The 25657-nt window shown below is 34.3% G+C and overlaps 2 protein-coding genes across 2 annotated transcripts in view; one reads left to right on the forward strand and one right to left on the reverse strand.

Annotated features, from left to right (window-relative positions):
• Window positions 1–1490: 1490 nt before the first annotated feature.
• LOC144374389 (axin interactor, dorsalization-associated protein-like) lies at window positions 1491–19992 on the forward strand. Its single transcript, XM_078037234.1, has 5 exons — window positions 1491–1579; window positions 1838–1944; window positions 17173–17295; window positions 18924–19046; window positions 19856–19992. The coding sequence occupies exons 1-5, from the start codon at window positions 1491–1493 to the stop codon at window positions 19975–19977; spliced, it is 564 nt and encodes a 187-aa protein (XP_077893360.1). The 3' UTR covers window positions 19978–19992.
• A 4499-nt stretch (window positions 19993–24491) lies between these two features.
• The window catches only part of LOC144374390 (transport and Golgi organization protein 1 homolog), a gene marked incomplete at its 5' end in the record, with an annotated part of 38684 nt that continues 37518 nt past the window's right edge, over window positions 24492–25657 (reverse strand). Inside the window, one exon of the mRNA XM_078037235.1 lies at window positions 24492–25304. Coding sequence (XP_077893361.1) covers window positions 25027–25304 — 278 coding nt within the window. The remainder of the gene's footprint in view (window positions 25305–25657) is intronic.

The raw sequence follows: 25657 nt of genomic DNA on the forward strand, positions 1-25657 counted from the left end.
CTGTTATTTAATACCTGGGAAGCCTTATGCTAGAGCCACTTATGGATGATTCCTCTCATCTCAGGTCTTGGCTCAAATGTCTTCTTACAGTTTAGTTTTGAAAGGCACCCTGTCTACCTTAGCTACTCTACCAGGTTCTCTCTGCTTTTACACAGCATCCTGCTTGTATCCTTCATACCACTAATCACATCTTACATTATCTTGTTTATTTGTTGGCATATTTATTGTCTACTTTTCCTTAGTAAGGTCTAAGGTCCAAATATGAGTTCTTGATTACTGTGTATCTTTAGCACCTAAAACAGTAATTGGAACATTGTGAGTACTCGGTATGTATTTGTTGAGAAGAAGAAAGAGATAAAGGATGAAGAAGAGCTAAAGGGAGAGAGAATAAGAGTGAGTAATGAGAATCTGGGTACAAGTTTCCAACTTCTTTCTCACTGGATGATTGACTCCTATTGGAATAAGTTATGTAATTACAACCTGTTCTTTTTGAATTTCCTTATTTAGGAACCCAATATGCCATACTCCTTTTAACTGAAATCTGTAAGACTCCAAAATTAAAGTCTGAGTAATTAGAGTAAAAACCATGGGTTGCCCAATTAATAATGCTAAATATTCACCTTGAAATAATTGCAGGTAGTCACTAGGAACCCATAAATTGGGAAATGAAACAATAAATTTCATAAAATACTTTTCCAGATACAGATAGAATTGTAGAACATCTGTCTGTAGGCTTACATGCCAGAAAGTAATCAACCAGGACACAAGAGGTGATAGCATTATGTTGTTTGATGACTTCCCTGAGGAGAAAGTCTGCTGTGTGTATGTGTGTGTATGTGTATGTGTGTGTACACAGGTGTAAATATATATATATATATATATATATATATATATATATATATATATATACACACAAACACACATATATATATATATATGCATGTATATATGTGTGCACACATATACAATAAATTTCATCATAAAAGGAATATTGGAATTATAACCTTGCTGCTACAAACCTTACCAGTGTGATAAGTATTGAGGGAAATCTATTTAGGATAAAGAATAAGATGTGATTATCTATTTCTCTTTAATTAGTCATCTTCAGTATCAATCTTTTAATTAAAATACTTCAGGAGAAGAGGTATTCTCTTTCACTGGTACCCCATATCACCTAGGACCTTGTACATTGGAGAACTATTTTATGGTTCATTTTCTATGAAGGCTCTGAGACTTTCCTTGGAGATCTTACAGTACTCTCAAAATACTGGTACCTGCAGTCCACTATGGACATTTTTATTTTGCTAAGACACTCAGTAGTCAATTGCAGAGTCTTAAAATGATAGTGAAGCTCGGAATTTAAAATACATATATTAATGTGTGCTTAATACACTATAAAATATGATTAAAAGTATCAATTTAAGATATAACATATAAGACTAACTAATATATAAGACTTACATAACATGTAAGACTAAGATATAAGACTAATGTTTGTCTATGTCTTTATTCTAGTCCTAAAAAATATTCTCACATATAATAAAGAATTTCCATTTGATGTTCAGCCTAGCCCATTAAGGTAAATAAATAAGCATCCATATTTTGTCTTCTGATTTTATTATCTATTTTATGCCTGTTTTTCAAATATTTCTGTATTTTTTTCCCTATCAAATTTGGTATTGGTGATATGACTGGTAGCAATGAGATGATTGACATTGACATTTATATCAACATCAACCTAATAATCAGCATCTTATCTGGGAAGTTAGTGGCTATGAGGGTTAGCTGGTGTATTAAGTGGAGTAGCTCACTAATTTTTCTGTCCTTTTCTATATAGGAGAATTTTAGCCCCTGGTGAGGAAGAGCATTTGGAATTTGAAGAAGATGAAGAAGAAGGTGGTGCTGGAGCAGGGTCTCCTAATTCTTTTCCTGCTAGAGTGCCTGGTGGGTACAAAAAATGTACATTATATAATTCAAGGTCAGGTGTTTGGAACTTACTTTTGTACTTGTTAGTGGCGGGTAAAACATCTCCAGGTTTGCCAATCTTAAGCAAATTATCATGGCCATTCTGTTAGCGGTAGCTATCGGTTTATTGTGAAAGTATCTTACTATTTGTGTCAGGGATCCTCAAAACATCCCATGTTTAGTGATTGGCTAGGAAGACCCACAGGACTCAGCATATAGCTGTACTCACAGTTGTATTCTGAGTCATTACAACAAGAAAACACAAGAACAAAATCAGCAAAGGGTAAAGGCACACAGGCAAATTCCAGAGGAAACCAAACTTCTAAGAGTCCTCTCCCAGCAGAGTCAAATATGTATTTGATTCTCTCAACATTCTTTCACACCTGTGAAATGAAAAAATATTGTCTATTGTGGAAGCACTGTAGAGATTCAGTGCACAAGACACTTATTGGGGTTAGCATGAACCAAAACTACAGACTCCAGGAAGAAAGCAAGTGTTCAGCACAAACCATATTGTTTGCATGGACGGTTTAGGCACAGTGATCTTCTTAACAGGGCATCATGGGAATCCTGCTGAAATCCAGGTTCCCAGATGCTAGCCATAGACCAACATTGTAAGTAGGCTTTCTAGAGTAACTGTTTGCTATGTTAATTCTTTTCTTTATATATCTAGCTGTTCTTTAAATAATCATATATGATTGTGAAACCTGGACCTGGAGGAATAGATACTAAACAGTTGCCCTTAACAGGGAAATAAAGAATACATAGCAAGTCCTTTTTATTTTTGGAAGATCTTGACAAGGTTGTAAAATACCCTAGTCAAGCACCCTGAGTAAATTATTTGCCTCTTCTACTTCTATACTTTCTTCTGTTCTTATACAGTGCACAGTTTTTACTTCTGATGAATTAGTTCATTTTTGGAAGTGTAGAAATAGCACTGTACTATTGTGATGCATTTTTTTAAAAGACTCTATGCTTTATGGTATAATTAAATATAATATACATATCATCCAGAAAACTTCATAATTAAAGTCATATTCCAGTAATTTAAATACTCTTTGGTAGAAGACGTTTGAAATATAAACAGTATAGGCTTAGACCAATAAGATACCTGCGCTTTTGAGTCTAACATCTGCCAATCAGTAGTTAAGTGACTGTACTTAATTCTTTATAAAAGGAGATGTTGACAATGTCTAATTCATAGGGTTACAATGAAAATTAGGCACCACATACAAATCATTTGGCATTATACTTTTCATTTGCTGGGGTAGTGGTGGCTACTGTATTTTCATTATCACCTATAAATGATGCTAACAGTCCTACACCATAGGATTATTAGAAAAATTACAATCACTATAAAATGTTATTGTTAGTGTTTCTTTGGTACAAGGTAATTATTTCCAATCTGCTTGTCTTTATGAATAAAGAGCTATATTTTACTTGTTATATTTGTAGGAAATTCAAGATTGCTGAGATGATGAGGTAAATAAATTTGCTAAAATTTTTCTGCATTTTTTATTTCCTTTTCAAACCACATGCTGTAATTGAAATAGATTCCAGTTCTATAAATTTCTGGGTTTGGTTATTTGTTCACTAGTTATACTTCTGTAGCAAACAAGATCCTTAAAGCAGATGATGTAAGTCATGAAATGGACAGGTCTTTATGGGGTTCAGGTTGCTGAGTTGAAAAGAAACTCTGTAAATTAAGTCTATTTGCTATGAAAGATTAAGCCCAAAGTAATTAGATTTTTTTATTCTGATATAGCATTTTGGTATTTTATTTCAGAGATACAGAAAGCTCACTAAACCTTTCTATTCCATGAATTATTTTCCTCAAAGTAAGAAAGAGTACATATAGTTCAATTGGCTATATTTGATTTTTGATCATATTTTCCAGGGCCTGTGTCATTATAAAATTGAACATGTCATTGAAGGACAATTTGACCTTTAACTTAATTGTAGAATGGGAAAAAATTGTTATACTGTGGACATCCAAGCTTTCATTCGTGATAAGGCTGTTGTGTCTACATTATCATGGCAGGGTGCTTCTAAGAATTATAACATTTTTATTACCTTTATTTTATGTAATTTATATAATTGTAAGTTTGTTGTACTTTTTTTTTTTTTGGTACTGAGGATTTAACACAGGGGTACTTTACCAGTGAGCCACATCCTCAGCCCTTTTTATTTTTTATTTTGAGACAGGATTTCACTTAGTTGCTTAGGGCCTCACTTAGTTGCTGAGATTAGTCTTAAACTTGGGATCCTCCTGCCTCAGCCTCCCAAGTCACCTGGATTCCAGGCTTGTGCTATAGCATCTAGCTTATTGTGATCTTTTTAAAAAAAGATTTATTAAGGTGTCCCTTACATATATAAAAGGCATCTTTTTTAATGTACAGCTTTATAAGTTTTGACAAACACACATGGTAAACACTACTACTGTTAAGCTAATGAGATAAAGTATAATATATGAATATGGTATGATCAAGAGTAGTTTATTCCCATTTAAAATCAAAAATGGATTTTTATCCAACCTTTCTTGAAAAGAATAAAAAATTGTTGAACCTTTCTTTGACATTATTATCATTTTCAAAGCCTTCAATTCTCATAAGACAGTAACTTTTTTGTACTGCTTTAAACACTAACTGGCTTAAGTCCATATAGTAGTTTAATTTTCTTAAGGTAATCTCAGTAGATTTCATTTAAATAGAGGATAAAAATTTATAACCTATTATTTATTACCTGAAAATTTATTTATCATGTTGAATATTAAAGCTTCTAAATGATAAACCAAAGTAATACAAATTTAAAAAAAAAATAGCTGGCCAGGATTATATGCTTATAATCCTAGCTACTTGAGAAATTGAGGCAGGAGGATTGCAAGTTTGAGGCCAGTGGGGGCAACTTAGAGAGACTTTGTCTCAAAATAGAAAGAACTAGGGATGTAGCTCAGTGGTAGGGTGCTTGCCTCACCTGTGTGAAGCCCTACATTCATTTCCTAGTACCACGTGCACAAATAGCCATGTCACAATTTTAGACAAAATTTAAAAAAAAGTTTCTGAGTGACCTAAACATAAGCCTAGCAATCTCAACATTATTCTAGATTTGTATTGGTTATTCATCTTTTATATAGTCTTAGATATGTACAAAAAATGTTTTTTTGAAACTCAAAATGAAGAGTAAATCTTACTTCTTTAATATTAAACCTGTACTTGTTTCTTTCCTGCATAAATATTCAATTCTGAGTTGAACTTGAGAGTTAAGCAAATATGTATTTCATTTTCAGCTAAAGTGCAGTTTTTTTCTTACCCATGCGTATAGGAAGTTGAAAACTGCAACAAAATATTCATTGCTGTTCCATGAATATTAGGGCATCCTTATTTCACAGAATTTCAGAATATATTTAGGGTTAAACAGTAAATACCACCAAAGTGTGCAGATAGACTCTGGCTCTCCGAGCACATCCTTTCTCTCAAAGTCTCAAATTCTCAGACTGAGCCAAACAGTCAAAGCCAGAGTCCCTCATCCAGTCATGTACTTATATTGAAAGGAAAGGAAAATACCATTCAATGTTATCTGGTAGTTCTCCTAGCTGTTTTTCAATAGTTTTAAGGCTTGTTAATATTCTATTACTCTCAAGCAGTTTTGAAAGATTTCTTTTTTATAATTTGTTTCTACATGTTTGTTTGTAGTACTGGGGATTGAAGTCAGGGATGCTCTACCACCTAGCTACATCCCCAGCTCTTTGATTTATTTTTTTATTTTGAAACAGGGTTTTGCTAAGTTGCCCACACTGGCCTCTCTTGCCTTAACTTGCCAAGTTGTTGGGATTACAGGCATGCAGCACTATGTCTGGCTCAGTTTGTTTTGTTTTGTTTGTTTTGTTTTTTAATCCATGAATCTTGTCACTTGAAGTCAAAAGGTTTTCTCCAGAGCTTTGCAGAAATTGGTTCATAGGAAATGTCTATTGAGTAGGCTCTTCATCAAGGCTCTAAGCAACATCTGGCCTGCTTTTTCTTTCTTTTTTTTTTAAAGAGAGAGTGAGAGAGGAGAGAGAGAGAATTTTAATATTTATTTTTCAGTTATTGGCGGACACAACATCTTTGTTTGTATGTGGTGCTGAGGATCGAACCCGGGCCGCAGGCATGCCAGGCGAGCGCGCTACCACTTGAGCCACATCCCCAGCCCCAGGCCTGCTTTTTCTTGAAAGTCCTCTGGCCACTCAAATTTTTAACCCAACACCTGTAGTAACTCTTCCTTGCATGCTAAATGGCATCTATGTATGAAGCATATACCCACTGATTCATCTTAGGTTTTGTGAGAGTATTTATTATTTTTTTCCAGATACGATGGTGACACTTAAGAATTCAGCCATTATCCAAATCACATATTTCTGAACACAGAAAAATACATATTTCTAGTACCAGTCAATAAAGAAAATAAAAACAAGAATATACTCATATAACCTATATACAAACAACTTTAATAAAGTATAATTTTTGACAGACCTAGAAATATTATTGTTTGAATGCTAATGACCCCTAAGATTTTTATCAAACTTTTAATATAATTTCAAAGTGAATAAACTTCTTATGATTTTACTCTTTATCTTGAAAGGTTGGAGCAGTTCCTCAACTACTAATCAGTTACCAACCAAAAGAAATTGTGCATGTGTTTTCATATTTTCACACAATTTGTATGTGTGTACAAATTGCAGATGTGCAGTACAAATTGCAAAATTTTTCTCTTGCTAGATTTTTAAGACCCATTTCATGTTTTGTGCCATTTACAAAATGTTATGACCAAATAATGATTTGACAATACCATTATTTTAAATTATGTTAAAATTATCCCAAAATAATAGAAAATATTATTTTATATATATCCTTTTTATTGGATTTTAAAATTACAAAGAAATGTGCACTTAAAAAATGTGTGTGACAGACTTTGAATTGGTAGTATCAAACATCTGAATTTAATTGCAAGTATGATAAATCTAAAACAAAGAAGACATAAATATATAATCACACACATATGATAATGCTTAGTTTACATTTTAGATATCAGGTCCATCTCTGTCCTAAAAGCATGGACAACAAATTTTGTACTCCTTATTCATGACATTTAATTCACCAAGCACCAAGGCAAAATGAAGACTGACTCACCTCTTATTGAAGTAAATGCCTGTGACAAACATTTGTACAATATCATGTAAAAAGCAAATTCAAATCAGTGTTTTAAAAAAAAATATAATCTTTGGTAATTTTCCTCTTTTAATGTTCTTACCTAGACAATAATGTACTATTTTGGAACAAAGACTGTCATGCCATTTCCAATTTTGGACTAGAAATTGTCCTTATGGTATGATATGAGATATAAACAATAGAAATTTTTAAAAAGCAAAAATAAAAAGTTGAAAGAAAAGAATGACTTCCTCTTCTGCATGTGAGGACAGGGCCTTAAGGATCCCACTGACCTTCATATCCATGTCACTCCAGACTCATCCTCGGGTTGGTGGTCCTTTTATTGTCTGATTCTCCATGATCTCTATGGCTACACAGAGACTATTGAATGTGAGGCCATCCTACTTGATACTTAGACCTTCATTTTTCTCAGCACCCTCTTGGAACAAAGAAGTTATGGGCGGGGGGGGGTGAGGGGCTTCAGATGTTCTCCCATTGTTTTTCTGTACCTGTTGCAGGTACAGTGGTGTTTCATTGCTCAGTCTGTGTCAGTGCTGTTGGGTGACCAGCAGAGGCAGAGGCCTTACTTGCACAATTCCCTTTCCTCTCCACAGTGGCAGTTGCTGTAACATTCTTGGCTAGGTCAGATGCTTTTACACAGTTTTTAAAACATTCTTAAGCAAAGAACATATGATAATGCTTAGTTTACATTTTAGATATCAGGTCCATCTCTGTCCTAAAAGCATTGACAGAGATGGACCTGTTTAACAAACAGCCATTTTGGGGATCCATAGCTACCTTCATAAATTGTTTTCCACAGATGAAGCACAATGAAATAGAGCAACTTAAGTTTTTACCCAAGTACCACCTGTTAATAAACAGTTTCCATCAACAAGATGGACTTTTTGGTATCCCCTATTACAGTAGTGTGGTAAAATGGTTCCAAACCTTCCAATTCATTGTCATTATTTTATCAGAGTTGTCTTTAGGTTTAGGCTTAGAATCTTCCTCTCACAGAAAATCACACTGAATTCAGTAATTCCTTCCAACTCTTTTTGACACCAGTGAGAGCATGCTTGCTCTGGTTGGTGCATAAGAGGTGGTTGGGGGCAGATAAGTCAGAAAAAGACATGCTTTCTGTGTTCAGTACAACTTGGGGCTCACCAGCTACCAATGGCTTCCTTTGTCTTGCAGTAAAAACTGAAAGTGGAATTAACCAAATGAACACAGTCCTGCTGCTCACTGCTATATGAGTGTTAAAGACCTATCATATTGCTATCTGGGCTACTCAGTCTCTGTCCATTCCTGTGAATGTGCACTGCTCAGTGTACAAAGTTCAAATGTTACTATTTTTTAATCAATCCCTTACTTGGGAGTTCTTAGTGACAGCTCAATAACATCCCTGGGATGTTATTGAAAACTTGGTTTGGACAGCTGTAGCCATTTAGAGTTTTCCATATTTAAAAGTATGAGGCACAAATAGTGGCCTCACAAAAATGTCTATATTCTAATCCTGGGAACCTGTGACTGTTATGTTTACATGGCAAAAGGAACTTTGCAGAAGCTTGAGATGGGGAGGTTCTCCTGCAGTTCCTTTTAAGGCTTTAGGGACAATTAAAATAAAAATGTTAAAATGAGACATGATGGTTAAAAGCATGGACTCTGTAGCCAAACTGCTGTGTGATTATGGATAATTTGTTTTTCTATGCCTCACTTTTCACCTCTGAAAAATAGAACTAAACTATTGTTGTGAGGATTAGATGAGAGGAGTAGGATAGTATGTGGCACAACACAAATACTCACAGGTGTTAGCTATTTCTTATTTACATAGCAGTTCCATGTGGAAGAACATTTCTTCTGATCTTTGCTCTAGATCTGAGAGCAGATGATCTAGCTGGAATAGCACAGTTTACACTGGATTGTGTGTAGTGTTTTCTTTCTTATCCTTGTTAGTCTTCGAATTTTATGAATGTAGTTGACTTGTTCTCATATTACACTATGTAATTGGATATGTTAATTCTTCACTTAGAAATCTTCCTTTTAATGCATTGGCTCAATTTACAACTATCATGGTTCTATCTTTGATGCAAAAACATGCACCCTTTTTCATCTACCTGGGAGCTATAGATGGTATGGTATTATTCTAGTATTTGATCTTCTTTTATGTTTATTATTTCTTCACTCATTGATATAGATTCTCTAGCCATTTGTTTACTAGAGCATGATAACCTCTAGAACTGGAAATTCATTCATTCATTCAATAAAATATTTCTTCAACAAAGATCTGTTTATTCCTTGTGCATACCACAAAAGGAACAGTTCCCACACCTTTCAGGATGCTTATTGTGTAGTCAGCAAGACAGAGCCAAAAGCACATGATTATGATTAGAGATGTGCACCAATGTCGTAGGTTGGCAAAAAAGAAGGGCTGAGGGAGTTCAATAAATCTGGCCAGATTTAGGACTCACTGAGTATGTAGGAGTTGACCATGTAGAGAGAGCACATCATAGAGCATTCTGAAACACCTTAAATAGGCACCTTTCTATGTAATCTATGATCTTAATTACAGTCAGCTTCCTTCATTATGGAACACAATGTTTGACATTCTACCTTGAATTAAACAAGAAATTCAGACTTGAAATCACTGCCTCCATATTAAATTATCTGAAGCATAATGATTACATTAAACCTTACTGTGTAGTCTCAGGCAAAAAGATTGTTGGTAAGGAATGTAGCATCAGCCCTACCATTTCAACTGAAAGATCTAGATAATGACAGCTTATAAAATTGACTCACCCCAAAGTAACAACAAGTTTAATATCAACTTGGCAAAAAATAATCTTAACATCAAAAAGACTTTTTGAAAGTTGTAAAGCAATCATCTTTTGAATGTCAAAACAGGTAGTAAAGAGGTAATACATAAAAGAGGTAACATTCTTGGGGGTTTTTGGGGGTGGGGTGGGGTGGGTTCTTTTTTGTCTTTTTTAGAACTGGGGTTCGATTCCAGGATTTTGCAAATGCAAGGCAGACACTTTGCCACTGAGCTACATCCCAACCCAACATTCTTAATGTATAAAGAAAAATTTTAATTGTAATAACCAAAGCAGAATACATGAGAGGAACAGACAATATGAGCAAGCGCGTGAGCGTTCACACACACACACACACACACACACACACACACACACATTTTAAAAATACCCGTTAAACATATAAAAAGATACTCAACTTTATTTTTAATAAAAACATAAATTAAAGCTACTGTTGGAGAGTCTTAGGGGAAATAGATACTTATTAATCACTGGTGGGAATAGAAAAATGGTACAGTTCCTTTGGAGGGGAATTGAGCATTCTCTAACAAAATATAAGTACATATTTTTTCCTTAGCAATCCCATTCCTGAGAATTTACTCTGAAGATGCACCCCCAAAATACAGGAAAAAGAGGGGAAAACATATGCATATACACAAGATTCTCTGTTTAGGTGTTTTTTATAATGATAAAAAGTTAGAAATAATGTAACTGCCAAATGAAGATTGACGGAATAAACAGAGGATGCTGTGGAAAATAATTCAGAAAATCTCCCTGAACTAATGAGTGATTTTTCAATTTATTGTTAGCAGAATTTATCAAGGTAGTTCACATTAGCAGATTAAGGGGAAAGATTTCATAAAGTTGTCAACAATGCAGAAAAAGTTTCCAGTTAAATTTGAAATACAGCCTTGATTTTAAACAATTCTTGGCAAAGAACAGAAAAACATCCTTAACTTGATAAAACATGGCTACATGACATTTACAGCCCAAAATCATTTAATGATGAATTTGAACAAAACAAGATTATCTATTACTTCTTTTCATCAGCATTGTTTTGGAAGCCCTAGCTACTGCACTAGGACAAGAAAATGAAATATAAAAGGGGGGATGTTCTTTATTTGCATATTTATGAATATATAGAGAATATATGCAAAAACCTATTCATAACTCATTAATAAGATAATGCGGTTCCTGGATATAAAATCTGTACAGACAAATCAATTCTATCTCAAACAAGTAATAGTTGCTTAGAAAATGAACTATTATAATATTTATAGTAGTATTAAATAATATCAAGGACCTTATTATAAATTCAACAAAAGAAATATAAGAATTTTATGTAGAAAATAAACCTTTGTTGAAAAAATAAAAGAATATCAAAAGAAAATGAAACTGGAGCCATCTTGAAATTAGAGAAAAAGATGGAAGAGTGACTTAACAATTGTTATGGTTTGTGAGATGTTGAATTATACATTCTCTTTTACTTTTTTCATTTCTCTCAATTGAATTGTTTATGAGAATGCATTTTATAAAAACAGTGAAGTCATTATTCTTTTTTTCATTTGTTCATAATAGTTATTCTTGACATTAGATTCATTTGGACTAATTATAAATGCATGGAATATAATTTGCTCCAGTTCAGTCCCTTCACCCTCCTCATCCTCCCTCCCACTGTTCCCTTTCATCCACTTTACTGATCTATTTATTTACATTTTTTAAAATTAGTATCTTATAGATATTCAAAATGATGAGTTTCATTATAGTGTATTCACATATGTGCATTGGAAAGTTAGTTTGGGTTCATTCCACAGTTTTTCTCTACCCACTCCCCATTCCCTTCTTTTTCTTTTATTGATTTTATTTTTTTTAATACACGACAATGGACAATTCTTATTACACATATAGAGCACAATTTTTTTTAACTTTGTATAAAGTATGTTCACTCCAATTCACGTTATTCATGTACTTGTTTTTTTTTGCATTACAATTCTTATTACACATATATACCACAATTTTTCGTATCTCTCTATATAAAGTAGGTTGACACCCAATTTGTGTCTTCAGACATGTTCTTTGGATAATGATGTCCATCACATTCATTAGGAGGCTAATCCCCTGCCTCCTTCCTTTCCCTCACTCCCCTCTTCCCTATCTAGAATCCATCTATTCATCCCATGCTCCTCCTCCCTACCCTATTATGAGTCAGCCTCCTTATATCAGAGAAAACATTTGGCATTTGTTTTTGGGGGATTGACTAACTTCACTTAGCATTATCTTCTCCAATGCCATCCATTTACCTGCAAATGCCATGATTTTATTCTCTTTTAAAAACGTTCATAGTGTATATATGCCACATTTTTTAAAATCCATTCATCCACTTAAGGGCATGTAGGTTGGCTCCACAGTTTAGCTATTGTGAATTGTGCTGCTATAAACATTGATGTGGCTGTGTCCCTGTAGTATGTTGTTTTTAAGTCCTTTGGGTATAGTCCAAGGAGAGAAATAGCTTGGTCAAATGGTGGTTCCATTCCCAGATTTTCAAAGAATCTCCATACTGCTTTCCAGATTGGCTGCACCAATTTGCAGTCCCACCAGCAATGTATGAGTGTGCCTTTTTCCCCACATCCTCTTCAATACTTATTGTTGTTTGTCTTCATAATAGCTGCCATTCTGACTGGAGTTGTATCTTAGTTTTGATTTGCATTTCTCTGATTGCTAGAGATGTTGAAAATTTTTTCATATATTTGTTGATTGATTGTATATCCTCTTCTGAGAAGTGTTTGTTCAAGTCCTTGGCCCATTTTTTGATTGGGTTACTTGTTTTTTCAGTGCTTAGCTTTTGAGTTCTTTATATACCCTAGAGATTAGTGCTCTATCTGATGTGTGAGGGGTAAAAATTTTCTCCCAGGATGTAGGCTCTCTGTTCACCTCACGGATTGTTTTCTTTTGCTGACAAAAAAAATTTTTAGTTTGAATCCATCCCATTTATTGATTCCTGGTTTTAATTCTTGTGCCATAGGGGTCTTATTAAGGAAGTTGTGGTCTAACCCACATGAAGAAGTTTAGGGCCTACTTTTTTCTTCTATTAGACGAAGAGTCTCTGGCTTAATTCCTAGGTCCTTGATCCATTTTGAGTTAAGTTTTGTGTATGGTGAGAGTTATGAGTTTAATTTCATTTTGTTGCATATGGATTTCCAGTTTTCTCCAGTGCATGTTTTTGGCACCTTTGTCTAAAATAAGATGATTGTAATTTTGTGGGTTAGTCTCTGTGTCCTCTATTCTGTACCATTGGCCTACTAGTCTGTTTTAGTGCTGAAACCATGCTGTTTTTGTTACTATTTCTGTGTAGTATAGTTTAAGGTCTCATATAGCAATACTCCCTGCTTCACTCTTCCTGCTAAGGATTTCTTTAGCTATTCTTGGTCTCTTATTTTTCCAGATGAATTTCATGATTGCTTTTTCTATTTCTATGAGGAATGCCATTGAGATTTTGATTGGAATTGCATTAAATCTATATAGCACTTTTGGTAGTATGGTCATTTTGATAATATTAATTCTGCCTATCCAAGAGCAAGGTCGATCTTTCCAGAAATAGTAAATGAATTCAGCAAAGGAGCAGGATATAAATCAATACCCATAAATCAAAGGCATTTCTGTATATCAGTGACAAAGCCTCTGAGAAGGAAATGAGGGAAAATACTCCATTCACAATAACCTCAAAAAAAATGATACTTGAGAATCAATGAAAGAAGTCAAAGATCTATACAATGAAAACTACAGAACCCTAAAGAGAGAAATCAAAGAAGATCTTAGAAGATGGAAAGATCTACACATTCCCTTCTTAAAAGGAGAAAGGGAGGAGGAGGGAGAGAGAGAGGGGGAAGGTGGGCAGGGTCAGATCAGAATATGATAGCCCAAAGGGTGAGGTTTTGGCCTGCTGAGAACTTCTAACTGAAGGAGATTGGAATCCCAAAAGCAACCTCAGCAGCAAAGCCTCTGCTCTCCTCCTGCCCTCCTGTCCATTCATTCTTCTCTCCCAAAGCCAGTCATAAAACCTAGAAAGCGCTCTCTCTCTCTTTCTCTTTCCTTCCCTCCCTGCTATTCCCTTACTGTCCCCCTACCCTCCCTTACCCCTCCCTTACAAACCCTCATTCCAGACAGGACCTGCCTTAGGTCCAGTAGGAAAGAAAGCTATACAGAGAGGCCAAGAAGAATCTGACCAGACAGGGCTTGCTGGGACCCTGGCAGCCTTTTACCATTAGCTCACACCCCCTTTTCCAGTCATTTCTACATGGCCATACATTCTTCATGGAACATAAACAAAAAAACAGGAGTTTTCCCTGGATCTGTAGGTCTTTATTTCTGAAGGCTTTTAGGTCAAATAAAATTCTATTAAATAATTGTTATGATTTTTAAAATGTAAAGATATATACTAGTTCATAAATTAGAAGAAGCAGTTTATAAAGATAGACTCTTTCTGAAACTCATCTGAATTTTTATTGCAGTTCCTGGACCTTTTATACAGCTGTAGAATTAAGATACTGTATTAGTGGTAAGAGGATAAACAGTCCGGTAAGACAGAATAGAAAACTCAGAAAGTGATTGCCACATGATTTATGATTGAGGTGGGACTGCAGATCAGTGGTGGAAAATGTCAGTCTTTTTAATGAGTAGTGCTGAGACAATTGAGTATTTATGTGAAATTGAATAAAATTAAAGCTCCTACTATACACCGTAGTCAATAATTCTATGTGACATATAGAATTAAGTGTGAATGGCAAAACTATGCTTTCAAGATAATACCTTTATGATTTTGGAGTGGGGTAAGTTTTCTTAAATATGACATAAAAAGCACTGATTGTAAAGGAAGATATTAAGAAATTTTAATATTACTAGCAGTAAGTATTTATCATAATCAGAAGACACCATGGCAGAGAAAAGTCATTCTTAACATTCAAAACTAACACTTGGTGTTAGAAGTTAGCAATGGTTGCTATCTTTTGGAAGAGTGAATTGGATAGGGTGGGGGGAAGGACACTCCCAGGAGGCTGATCATATCTTTCCTAGATCTGATACTAGTTATACAGGTGTATTCACTTTGTGGAAGTTCAGCAAACTGTACTAACAATTTGCGCATTTTAAAATGTATATGCTCTACTTCAACAAAAAGTCTTTATAAAGGAAAACTACTAAGAAGCTATTTGTAAAACATTTGTCCAGCAAAATAATAGAGACCTCCTATAGCTCAATAAGATAGACATCTCAATAGAAAATCGAGCAAAATAATTGAACACACTTCAGAAAAGAGGAAATCATACATTTGATTTATTCTAAAAGGTGCTCAACCTTATTAATCTTCAGAGGAATGCAAATTAAAATGATTGATCTCTTTATACCAAAATTGGCTAACATGAAGAATCTGAGAAAACAGTACCTAGTGAGGATGTGGAGCAATGGGAACACTACTGCACTTGGGCTAGGAATAAAAGTTGGCACAACCACCTTGGGAAATGGATTGTCATTACATAGTAGGTATGGAGGTAACATGCCAGGTGACTTAGTGATTCCCCTGTTTCAGAAATGGGTGCTTATGGGCACTAGAAGATGTTAGAAGAGTATTTATAATAGCCTGTTAACTATATCCAAACACTTGAAGTAATTCAAATGTCTATCAACACAAGAATGTGTACATAAACTGTAGCATATTTATACAGCCATGTACTACATAATAGAATGAACTTTTCTGCAGAAAAATTCATATATGATATACATACATATGAATATGTATGTATATATATAAATATAAATGTATACATATTCACATTTTTCATAAAATTTCAGAAGTGTTTCTTAATTTTCTGAAGTTCATCCCAGATGTCCAGGTACAAGCCCCTCTTCTAAAAGTACCCTCATTTGTCAATCAAAGAAGATGCATAAAATGTATTATGTATATATTTAATGATATCAGCCTGAGCCCATTTAGGTTTGTTAATGCAACAGTGGAATGCAGCCTCCAGGCCTTCCTATTATTGCATTTGTCTGTATTGTCTTCATATTTGTTTAAATTAGAAAGTAATACATTTTTAACAGCACTGTTGAGGTACAATTTGCATTTCATAACATTTCCCTTCTGTAAGTATAAAATTCATCGATTTTGACACCTCTATAGAGTTTTGCATCTGCCATCACTATACAAGTTCAGAACATTCCCATCACCTCCCAAAATTTCCTCAAGCCACATTTGCCATCAATCAAATGTGTATTTTCAAATGTAGTGTGTTGATTACTTCATGTATTTCAAATAACTCATCATTAAAAGTAGCATAACACATTGTTGAATAGAAACTTGAAAAACATCAACCAAAATCTTTTGTTAAGTGTATTTTGAGGTTCTGTATACATACTTGATTAAAATCAGCTTATTTGCATCTGTTCTCTATTGGTAGTTTCAAAAAAGGGAACATACTGAACAGTTGATTTCTTCCTTCATATGTTCTTGGTGGGTGAATGTTGTCATGTTGTTCTGGGTGGGTTTTAGTTTTAAAAATTTTAGTTGGTTTTGGAAAAAATGTTCAGTTATACAAATGGCCATTTTATATGTCAGTCTGTATAGTACTAATTTCTGAGGGAATAAATCATACAAAATAGAATGAAGAATAGAAGTTAGACTATCTAGTTAAATTAAAACATAAATATCAAATTGTAAATTATTTTCTTTATTAGGAGTAACTAAAGAGAAGAATGTATTGATCAACTGTGATATTAAATGTCTCAGACTTTAGAACAGTATAACAAGTATTTTAAAAGCTTTTCTTGTCTTTGTTCTACCACTTCATATTAAGATGCTGAATATAATATAGAAGTACATATTGAATATAAATATTATGTGAGCATATTATACTATTATGTATCATTGGGCTTCCTCAAGTGATGTTTTTAACATACTTTTATTATACATACTATATACTATTATTATAGAAATTATTATTTCTGCTTAAAGGTGATTGTATGGTTGGGAAATGCAGATATATTATGTGTAAATTTAAATATTTTTCTAAAAATGTATAACATCAGATGTTCATGAATTTTGGAAATAAAAATACATAATGCCTAGCTAGTTCCTAAGAGGTAGGCTATATCTTCTGTTTGTCAAAGTATTTACTCTGCATTATTGGTGGAGCTAACTTTTATTGAGGTTTCTCTGTTGCCAGGTACTTTATTACCAAGGTTGCCATCAGAACCGGGAATGACATTACTCACTATCAGGATTGAGAAAATTGGTCTGAAAGACGCTGGACAGTGCATCGATCCCTATATTACAGTTAGTGTAAAGGGTAAATAACTGGCAAATTGCATTATGTTTTTTCTCATATGGGACAAAGTTTTTGACAGGGGATGATCTTGTATATGTGACAACTTACTTTAATGCATTCTATAATGAGGCAAAATCCTAGAAGAGATCATAACAGAACATAGTTCGAAAGACTTACAAAAAATATTTCCTACTTATACACTCACTTTTGCTTTTGAGTTTGTATAGATTTTTGCTCTTCAGATTCCATCTAACGTGCAGACTAAACATACACATTATCCTTAAAAGCAGCTACAGCCTTCAGGATGTAGATTAACAATAGCACCCCTCACCTTCTCCTACCCAGTCTATATTCATTTCTCTCCACAAAGCCCAATGTCCTGTTTTCCCATCTCTCCTGCTTCAACCCCTTCTTCTTCCTGTGCTACTGAGGTATCTACTTAGGTGAGTCCTACAGAGGCAGATGAAAATCAGGGGACAGGGAAGTAGGGTGCGTCCATAACATCCATGCCCTGAAAGCAATCCCGTGGGATGATGATGTGATTAAGGAATAAATTATACCATTTTACAGAAATAACTATAGTTAGTACAAACGGCTTATTTTAATCTATAGTTTTGCACCAAAGGAACAGATTGGTGCTGAAATTAAATGGAGAAACTTTTATCAATTGACCACAAAGAAAAACATTTATTTAAAGAACAGAATCCACAGCACTAATACTGGTACACTTTTAAATTCCGATGTTACCAGTTATCAAATATATAGTATACTGGAAAATATTTACATTGTTTGATAGGCCATTTGTAAAACTGCATACTCATTCAGAAAGTATACTTAAAACACAAAAATATTTAATGATGTTGTAAATGTTAAATTACCTTTGAATATGTTATACTGAAATATTTTTATGTAAATATTTTTTAATTATTAAATGTACTAAATTGTTTTTGAGCTTTTTGAGACACATAAATGAATAACACATAAACACTGAGGAGTTATTAAATGAGTCCATGTTGCATTTGACTAAACTGAGATTTTAAAAACCAGAAAATTAAAACTATATATAACGTACCATCTGGTTGTTGTAAATTCAGGGTATGTTGTAAACAGTATAACCAGAATTTAGATAATATATATGAAAAATTATTCATTAACAAAAGGGTTTTTGTTGGCTGTTCTCATCCATTTTTGGTTCTTAACAGGGAAATTATGATAAGGTTAGGTTTAAAGGCTTTTCTAAATAAGTCATACTTGATCAAAGTTAGAAATTGGTGGCAGAGCTCCATTGTGGCAAATTAAATACTCCAGATTTTTTTTTTTGCATAGAAAAATATAGTGGGCTATTCCCTAAGAAAAACATGTTTGTTCTTTTTACCACTTCACTATGAAGATCAAGTTTTGTCCACTTGGCCATGTAAAGGCTTCCTTGTCCCCTTCATGAGGTCTCCTATCCAGTCTATATTCATTTCTCTCCACATACCCCATGAACTTCAACAACTGTCACATACTTGCTCACACCAAATAGGAATCTCTTAACCTGAGAATCTCCTCTCAGCTCTTTCCATGCCTCTTTAGGAACTGTAACCTTTGCAGTTTCTATATTTTCTGTCTGTATATGTGAATGCTCATAAGCAGAAACTTTTCTCCAGATCTGAATGGCATAGATTTAACTCCTGTGCAAGATACTCCTGTGGCTTCAAGAAAAGAAGATACATATGTTCATTTTAATGTGGACATTGAGCTCCAGAAGCATATTGAAAAATTAACCAAAGGTTTGTAATTATCAGTTACTGACTTCTTAAGGACACAGTACTTATCTGGGTTTGTGTTCATAGTGTACTTAACACAAGATCTTATGTCACATAGTTATGAATATTGACTTAAAGTCAAATCAATTTTTTTAAAATATGAGAATTAGCAGTTGCATTATCTAGTTGTGTAATAATGTGGTTAAATATTATTTGATAGGGAAGTTTTTCTCATAATACAGAGTTAAGGAAGCAGGTTCCCTAATAATTACCTTAAGTCCTTTTAGGAACCTAATGATTACTTTCTAACAGTTAAATTATTTTTTTTCTTTCAATAAGATGCATTGGGTAAAAAGATAGTATAACTGGCAGTTAGTTTGTAAGAATATGGAAAGGACAATCTGGGCGTGGTTGTTTCAGGAGGGAGAGAAATGATATAAGGTAGAATTTTTTTTTAAAGGAACTCTTAAATTTCTATTCTATCTAATATTGGTGCTTATTGAAACCATTTTTATAGGTACTGCTGATACTTAAGTAACTTCTGTTTTTCTTGTAGTATTTAATATTTTATATTCTTTGGTAGTTTATGATTCTACCTGTGTACATAACTTACATTCTTGCTATAAAATTTTGTTGTACTTTGTAGAATTAAATGATATGGAGAAATGTCACTCAGACATGCTAGTACCAGAGCTTGGAGTGACAGCCACAGTGAGTTATCAACAGTTGTGTCATCAGACTGTTTGACACGTTACTTTGTAAAATCATAGGCTTCTGGTGACACATAAGAAATGTGTGGTCTCTGGCTTATGTTGTTTGTTTTAATTCCTTAGGTGCAGCTATCTTCTTTGAATTCAAACACTACAAGCTTACAAAAAGGTTTACCAGCACCAAATGTTTTGCTTTCATGGAGATGGATGAGATTAAACCTGGGCCAACTGTAATAGAACTGTAAGTGATATACATATAGGATTCATACTGTTCTAATGGTTACTAGTTCATGTTTCTTCTTAGTCCCTCTTATCGAGAATGTAACATTTGAGTAGATCAATCATCAAAGTATTTTAAATCTATTGTGGTTACAGATACAAGAAACCCACTGACTTTAAAAGAAATTGCAGTTATTGACCAAGAAACCACTTTATCTTCATCTACATCAAACTTTGCACAAGGAATGATTCTGACATGAGTAATGTCTAATTTCTGTGAATTTTACCACTCAGTAGAAACCATCATAGCTCTGTATAGCATATTCATCCTTCAGGAGGCAGGAAGTGAGCCGTACCTATAGGCCAGTGAGTCCATTGCAAAGCTGTACCACAGAACTAAAGTCCAGCACCTCATTGTTATGACTCCTTTGGATACAGGTTTATTGTAGATTTTGAAACTTGTTTTTACTTTCCTATTAATTGTGCAATTAATAGTCTATTTCCTAATTTACCACTGTTCCTACCCTGCTTCCTGGAACAATACTGCTGTGGTAGGTATGCTCATCTTCAAACTTAATACAGCAATAAGAATGTGCTAGGATTTACACATTTGCTCACTTTTGCTCCAATATGGTCTTTTGATTTGAATTAACTTCAAATTTTTGAATTGAAGTGGGTAGGATAGTACCAGATTGCTTTGAAAGGAAATTGGATTAGTTATGGTCTGTCTTATAGGCTGTTCCTTAGAGCTGGCCTAAATTCACCCTCATCTGATAGTTCTACTTAGAAATAGTGTGCCTTGATCAGATCAATATCCTATATGGGAGTGTTCCCCAGATTGTAGCTGTGATTTTTTTTTCCAGATGACCAGATTGTTTTTCTGAAAGTGAGCACATTTTTAGTCATGTTGATTAGTTGTTCTACATCACATTGCTATTGTTTCTAGGGTTAACATTAATGATTCTAGGGTTAACATTAAAACCATCTCTCTCAGAATAATTACAAATTTTGGAGTGGGTTTACATCTTCTAAATCATGTCATCTAAAAAATTGAGTCAGATGCTAATGAGATACTTTAGGAACAACTGCTGTTTTTCTGACAACTGATTGTGAAACCTTAAAACCTGCATACCTTGTCTTTATAAAGTGATGAGTATGTGTTGAGAGCCACAGCCAAAGGGGCCCCAGCAAACTTCCAGCTGCCAGCAAGCTTCAGACTGCCAGCTGATGATTGGCTCACAGTGGCCCCAGCAACATCTAGCTGATTGGCTCCTCTGCGGTGATTTTCATTGGGCTGTTTCCCTGCCCTTCAGACTGCCAGCTGATGATTGGCTCACAGCGGCCCCAGCAACATCTAGCTGATTGGCTCCTCCACGGAGCTGCTCATTGGTGACTTCTTTGGCTCTGCCCACGCAACCCAGCCAATCGGCCTCAAGAGCAGGAGGATTGTGGGAGGCTGAGAGGCTGGTGTGGGGGTGAGAGGCTTGTGGAAGCCGGTGGTGGCAGTTGGGCTCTGAGGGTTTTTTCCCTGAGGAGCTGTTTTGTTTGGCGTTTGTAGTTCTAAAAATAAAGTTAGTTTCTTTTTGACAAGTGGCTCCTGATTTGTGCCAAGCCAGACTTCGGCAAGTATGAAAAATCTGGAAAGATATTTTATTTTTTTTAATATAGGTAGATATGACTGCCATTTATTTCCTATTTAGATATATTGACATTCATATAAAAATATGCAGGTCATTAGCCTATTATAATTTCACTATTTACATTACTTTTAACTTGATGAGACATAAATAAAACTTTCATAGTACACAAGGTGCATATTTGATACACAGAACATAAAGATTTGTGAGGAGCTTTTTTGTGGGTTACATGTAGAACCCACGTATTTTAATATTCACTATTTTAAATGAACAATGCATGAAGGGAATGCAATACTTGGCCTATTTTTAAAATAGTGTAAACCCTAATCATACCATCCGTTTGCTTTTTAAAACAAATAATAGTTGTTTTAGCCCTTGCACTTCAAGAGATCTAGTCTTTAATTTTTCAGTTGTCTGTTAGGTCAGTTTTGTTTACTAGACTCATAAAACTATATGAGCCTGAAAGAATTATCAACCAAATTTAATCTTTTCTTTCATCTGGATTGGGTTAATTTCACAAGTGCAAAAATAGTTCAGTCTACAGTAGTTCTAGGAAATGAAGAATTTGCCTTAATAAAATGTTCACTCAACTGAAACTCTGAGTAGTCAAAATTTCCAGACTGTAAACTTCTCAAGAGAAGGGCCTCATCTTCTCCATGTCATGTAAACTTTCCAAGGTGCTTGGCAGCAGTCTGTACCCTGTGGAGTACTCAGTACCTTTTTGTTTGATGTTACTGATGTTTGATGTTGCTCCCTTAAAATCTGCTATTAAAATGTAGCAAAACGGATACATTGTTCTTTCTGTTCTCTCATACTATAAAACATGTATATCAAAGTGATAATTTTAAAAAAAAACAAACCTTTTTTTTTTTTGGTTGTAGATGGACACAGTACCTTTATATTTATATGTGGTGCTGAGGATCAAACCCAGTGCCTCACATGCAACCCCAGCCCCTCAAAGTGATAATTTATATGAAGAAACATTTAGCATCCTTCACATAAGAATGCTTTTTTTAAACCTCTATTTATTTATGTGGTGCTGAGGATTAAACCCAGGGCCTTGTCTGTGCTAGGCAAGTACTCTACCACTGAGCCACAACCCCAGCTTCCACCAAAGAATGGGGTTATATGAAAAAAAAAAGAGGATGCTTTGTATGAATGTCTTTCATCAGCATTAAACAAACTTAAATTGAACATTGTCATCAGCTTAGCTTTAATTCAGACCTGAATGACCAAACCTCCCCCCCCCCCAAAAAAAAGGTGATTTTATCTTGAAGCAGTTAACACAAAGCAATCTGTATCTCACAAATTAGTTGTTTAAATTTACTTTCTAGTGTGGGAGGAGATGAGTTACTGGACAATAATTACAACTATAGCAATAATACTTTCAGGTTGAAACACTACTGCTTCACAAATGAAATGATTTTAGTAACTAAATTCAAACACAACTTGCTGGAGAGGACTTCTAAAACTTTTGAGATACAAAAGTATACTTGAATCAAGGGACAGTATTCTCTACACAACCTGTATATGGGCAGCTACCTTGGGCTTTGCTACAGAAGTGGTACAATCAATCAGATGGATGTAAGGAGAGGCAACTATGGGTGGGTTCAGAACTGCTCAGATAAACTACGTAGAACGCATTATAACTTACTAATAGAATAAATACAAAAAAGGCTTTAGAGGGAAAACTACTGTTGCTTTGAATAAAATAATAAATCTGCCTTTTCTTGAAAATCTATCTTCCTAGCTGACATCACCTTTATTTAAATGCTATTTTAAAATTAGAAGTTAAGTAACTTCAGCATTGCCTTGTGTCCTGTAGAGGTTGAAAGATACATTCAAAATGTGTTTGTGACTTAAATTTTATTTTACATGGTTAAAAATGGCATAAGCTATTATATGGTTTTCCTCTTACACACAGCTGCTGCTTCTAATATTAAATGGAGGTTATGTAGATAGAATTTGAGTCCTTTAGGAAGAATTCATTTTTATTCTGAGTTATCTTCAGTAGTTTAGAGATTTTGTTTCACAGAGATTTTGTTTCACACTGAAGCTTTTGCCCCTATTTTGAGAATACTTAGGGGACATAAAAAAACAATGATATGTTATGTTCTAGGTTTCAACAATCCTATTACTTTCTAGAATTTAAAAGAATGGAAGAATATGGTCTAGCAGTAAACAAAAGTATCAGGCTTTTATAATTTTATTTAAATCTTAAACCTCTTAAAATGTACTGTTAAAATTGCCGTAATTAAAATTACAGTTCTGGAGAGCTAGTTCTTAGAAACATTGTTTTAAAGACAGTAGTTACAGATCCAGGACTTGCTTTAATTGTTTTTTAAATAAAATATGTTTGAGTATCTATCAAAAAAAAAAAGAATTTAATTCAGCCCGTAGTTGCTGAGTAAAGACATTATAGGCCTTAGAGTTTCATTCATTCTTAGAGGATTATACTTTTCTAATTTTTTTTATCATATTCCTTGAAAATCAGTGGGAAGGTATGGGAAAGAGAAGAGTGTGTTGTGTACATTTTTAAAAAGAAATTTCCTTATTTTTTATAGACACAACATACCACCTTATATTTTACTGTTACAATGCAATAATGGCAAAAGCAGTAGCTCTTGCTACTAATGTAAACTCATTCTCAGAAAAGCATTCTCACATGGACAGTGGTTAGAAAAAAGTACATGAATGTGCTACAAAAATAGAGCCACAAGACTTCTCACAAGTAAAAGAAATCCTCTGTAGAAGTCCACAGTTGACCAAGGTCCAGCCTCCTTAACAGTGAGCAACAGGGAATATGCTGCCAAGTCACTATCTTCAGTTCTGAGAGTGCGTTTACATGCTTCCTCAATGGCACAAAATCTCATGACGATCCAATGAATCAACAGACACTTGGGAAATATTAATAAACAATTTTTATGAACTATTACAACAAAGAACTTCAGCAAGAAGGAAAATGATGTTTATGATCTTTGAGTAAACATTTTTAGCCCAACAGTCTCTGCGACCAGATATTGAAAGAGAAAAAATATCAAGCTTATAAAACACCATTTCTCTGTTATCAACTGGAATACACTAATAATAGGATAATGGAAATACATGTTCTTAAAGCATTTCCACAGGAAATGTCCATAATTATGACATTCTAAATCATTTAGCAATTGTATATGCTACATTAACTAAAACAAAGGTATTCCTTATTGCACATTTTTAAATTGGAAGGATACTCTAGCTTAAGTGGGGGATATTTAGGGGGAAAATATTTTGGCTCAAAATGTATACTGCACCAAGGCAGCTTCATTCTGAAAACATAAACCATTTAAAATAAACTTTTATATTTTGAAGCCAATAATCCAATAATCCTTTAACTCTGACTAAGTGTCAGAGGTTAATTTTATGGGCCCTGTTTTTAAGGCCTGTGAACAGCCCTCACTACTCTTGAGAATTAGGTGGAGTTTCATCTTTAAAGCCTGAAGGCATTAAGTCTTTTGCAGCAGGTGGTGGCCCATAGTCTTGGGGACCATGAGTTGGAGGTGGTAATGGGGCACCAGGAATGAAGTACTCTCTTGGGCCAAATGAGCCTAAAGGTCTAAATGGTGCTGGTGCAGGTCCTGGAAAAAAATCACGAGGGTCAAAAGGCAAATCCCATTTTCCAGGTGTAACACCTGGTGCATATTCTCTGAAGCCTATTGGTGGACGCATACCAGGACCTGGAAAATAAAAAGGAAGTTATGTAAATACCAGAAATTTCTGAACTAGGGTGATTTCAAGTATGTTAATATAGTCTTTAATTTCTCCCAAGCCTAGAACATCAGCTGGTGAACATCCTGACTTGCCAGATGAGGCAAACTGAGATGGAACAAGTTTAGGTTATAGCCTTTGACCAACCAGCCATGAAGCAACATATTAAGGATTTAACATGGCTCTACCTAGCTCCAGGCTTGTCTTTTTTCTTTCCCTACTATATAATTGCAGAATTATTTCTATCTCACAAGAGCTCCATTTATATTTGGAAGTATTACCATGACAAGATGATAGATTATGAAATAAGAACTTTACTACA

The sequence above is a fragment of the Ictidomys tridecemlineatus genome, unplaced genomic scaffold, assembly GCF_052094955.1.
Source record: "Ictidomys tridecemlineatus isolate mIctTri1 unplaced genomic scaffold, mIctTri1.hap1 Scaffold_67, whole genome shotgun sequence".
Taxonomy (NCBI): domain Eukaryota; kingdom Metazoa; phylum Chordata; class Mammalia; order Rodentia; family Sciuridae; genus Ictidomys; species Ictidomys tridecemlineatus.

What these genes read in the sequence shown, in the direction of transcription:
- LOC144374389 (XM_078037234.1), top strand. Translation starts at nt 1,491, where the DNA reads ATGTTTGTCTATGTCTTTATTCTAGTCCTAAAAAATATTCTCACATAT. An exon ending in GTTCAGCCTAGCCCATTAAG is followed by an intron (nt 1,580 to 1,837) that starts GTAAATAAATAA and finishes TTTTCTATATAG; the next exon opens with GAGAATTTTAGCCCCTGGTG. An exon ending in TATTGAAAAATTAACCAAAG is followed by an intron (nt 19,047 to 19,855) that starts GTTTGTAATTAT and finishes TTAATTCCTTAG; the next exon opens with GTGCAGCTATCTTCTTTGAA.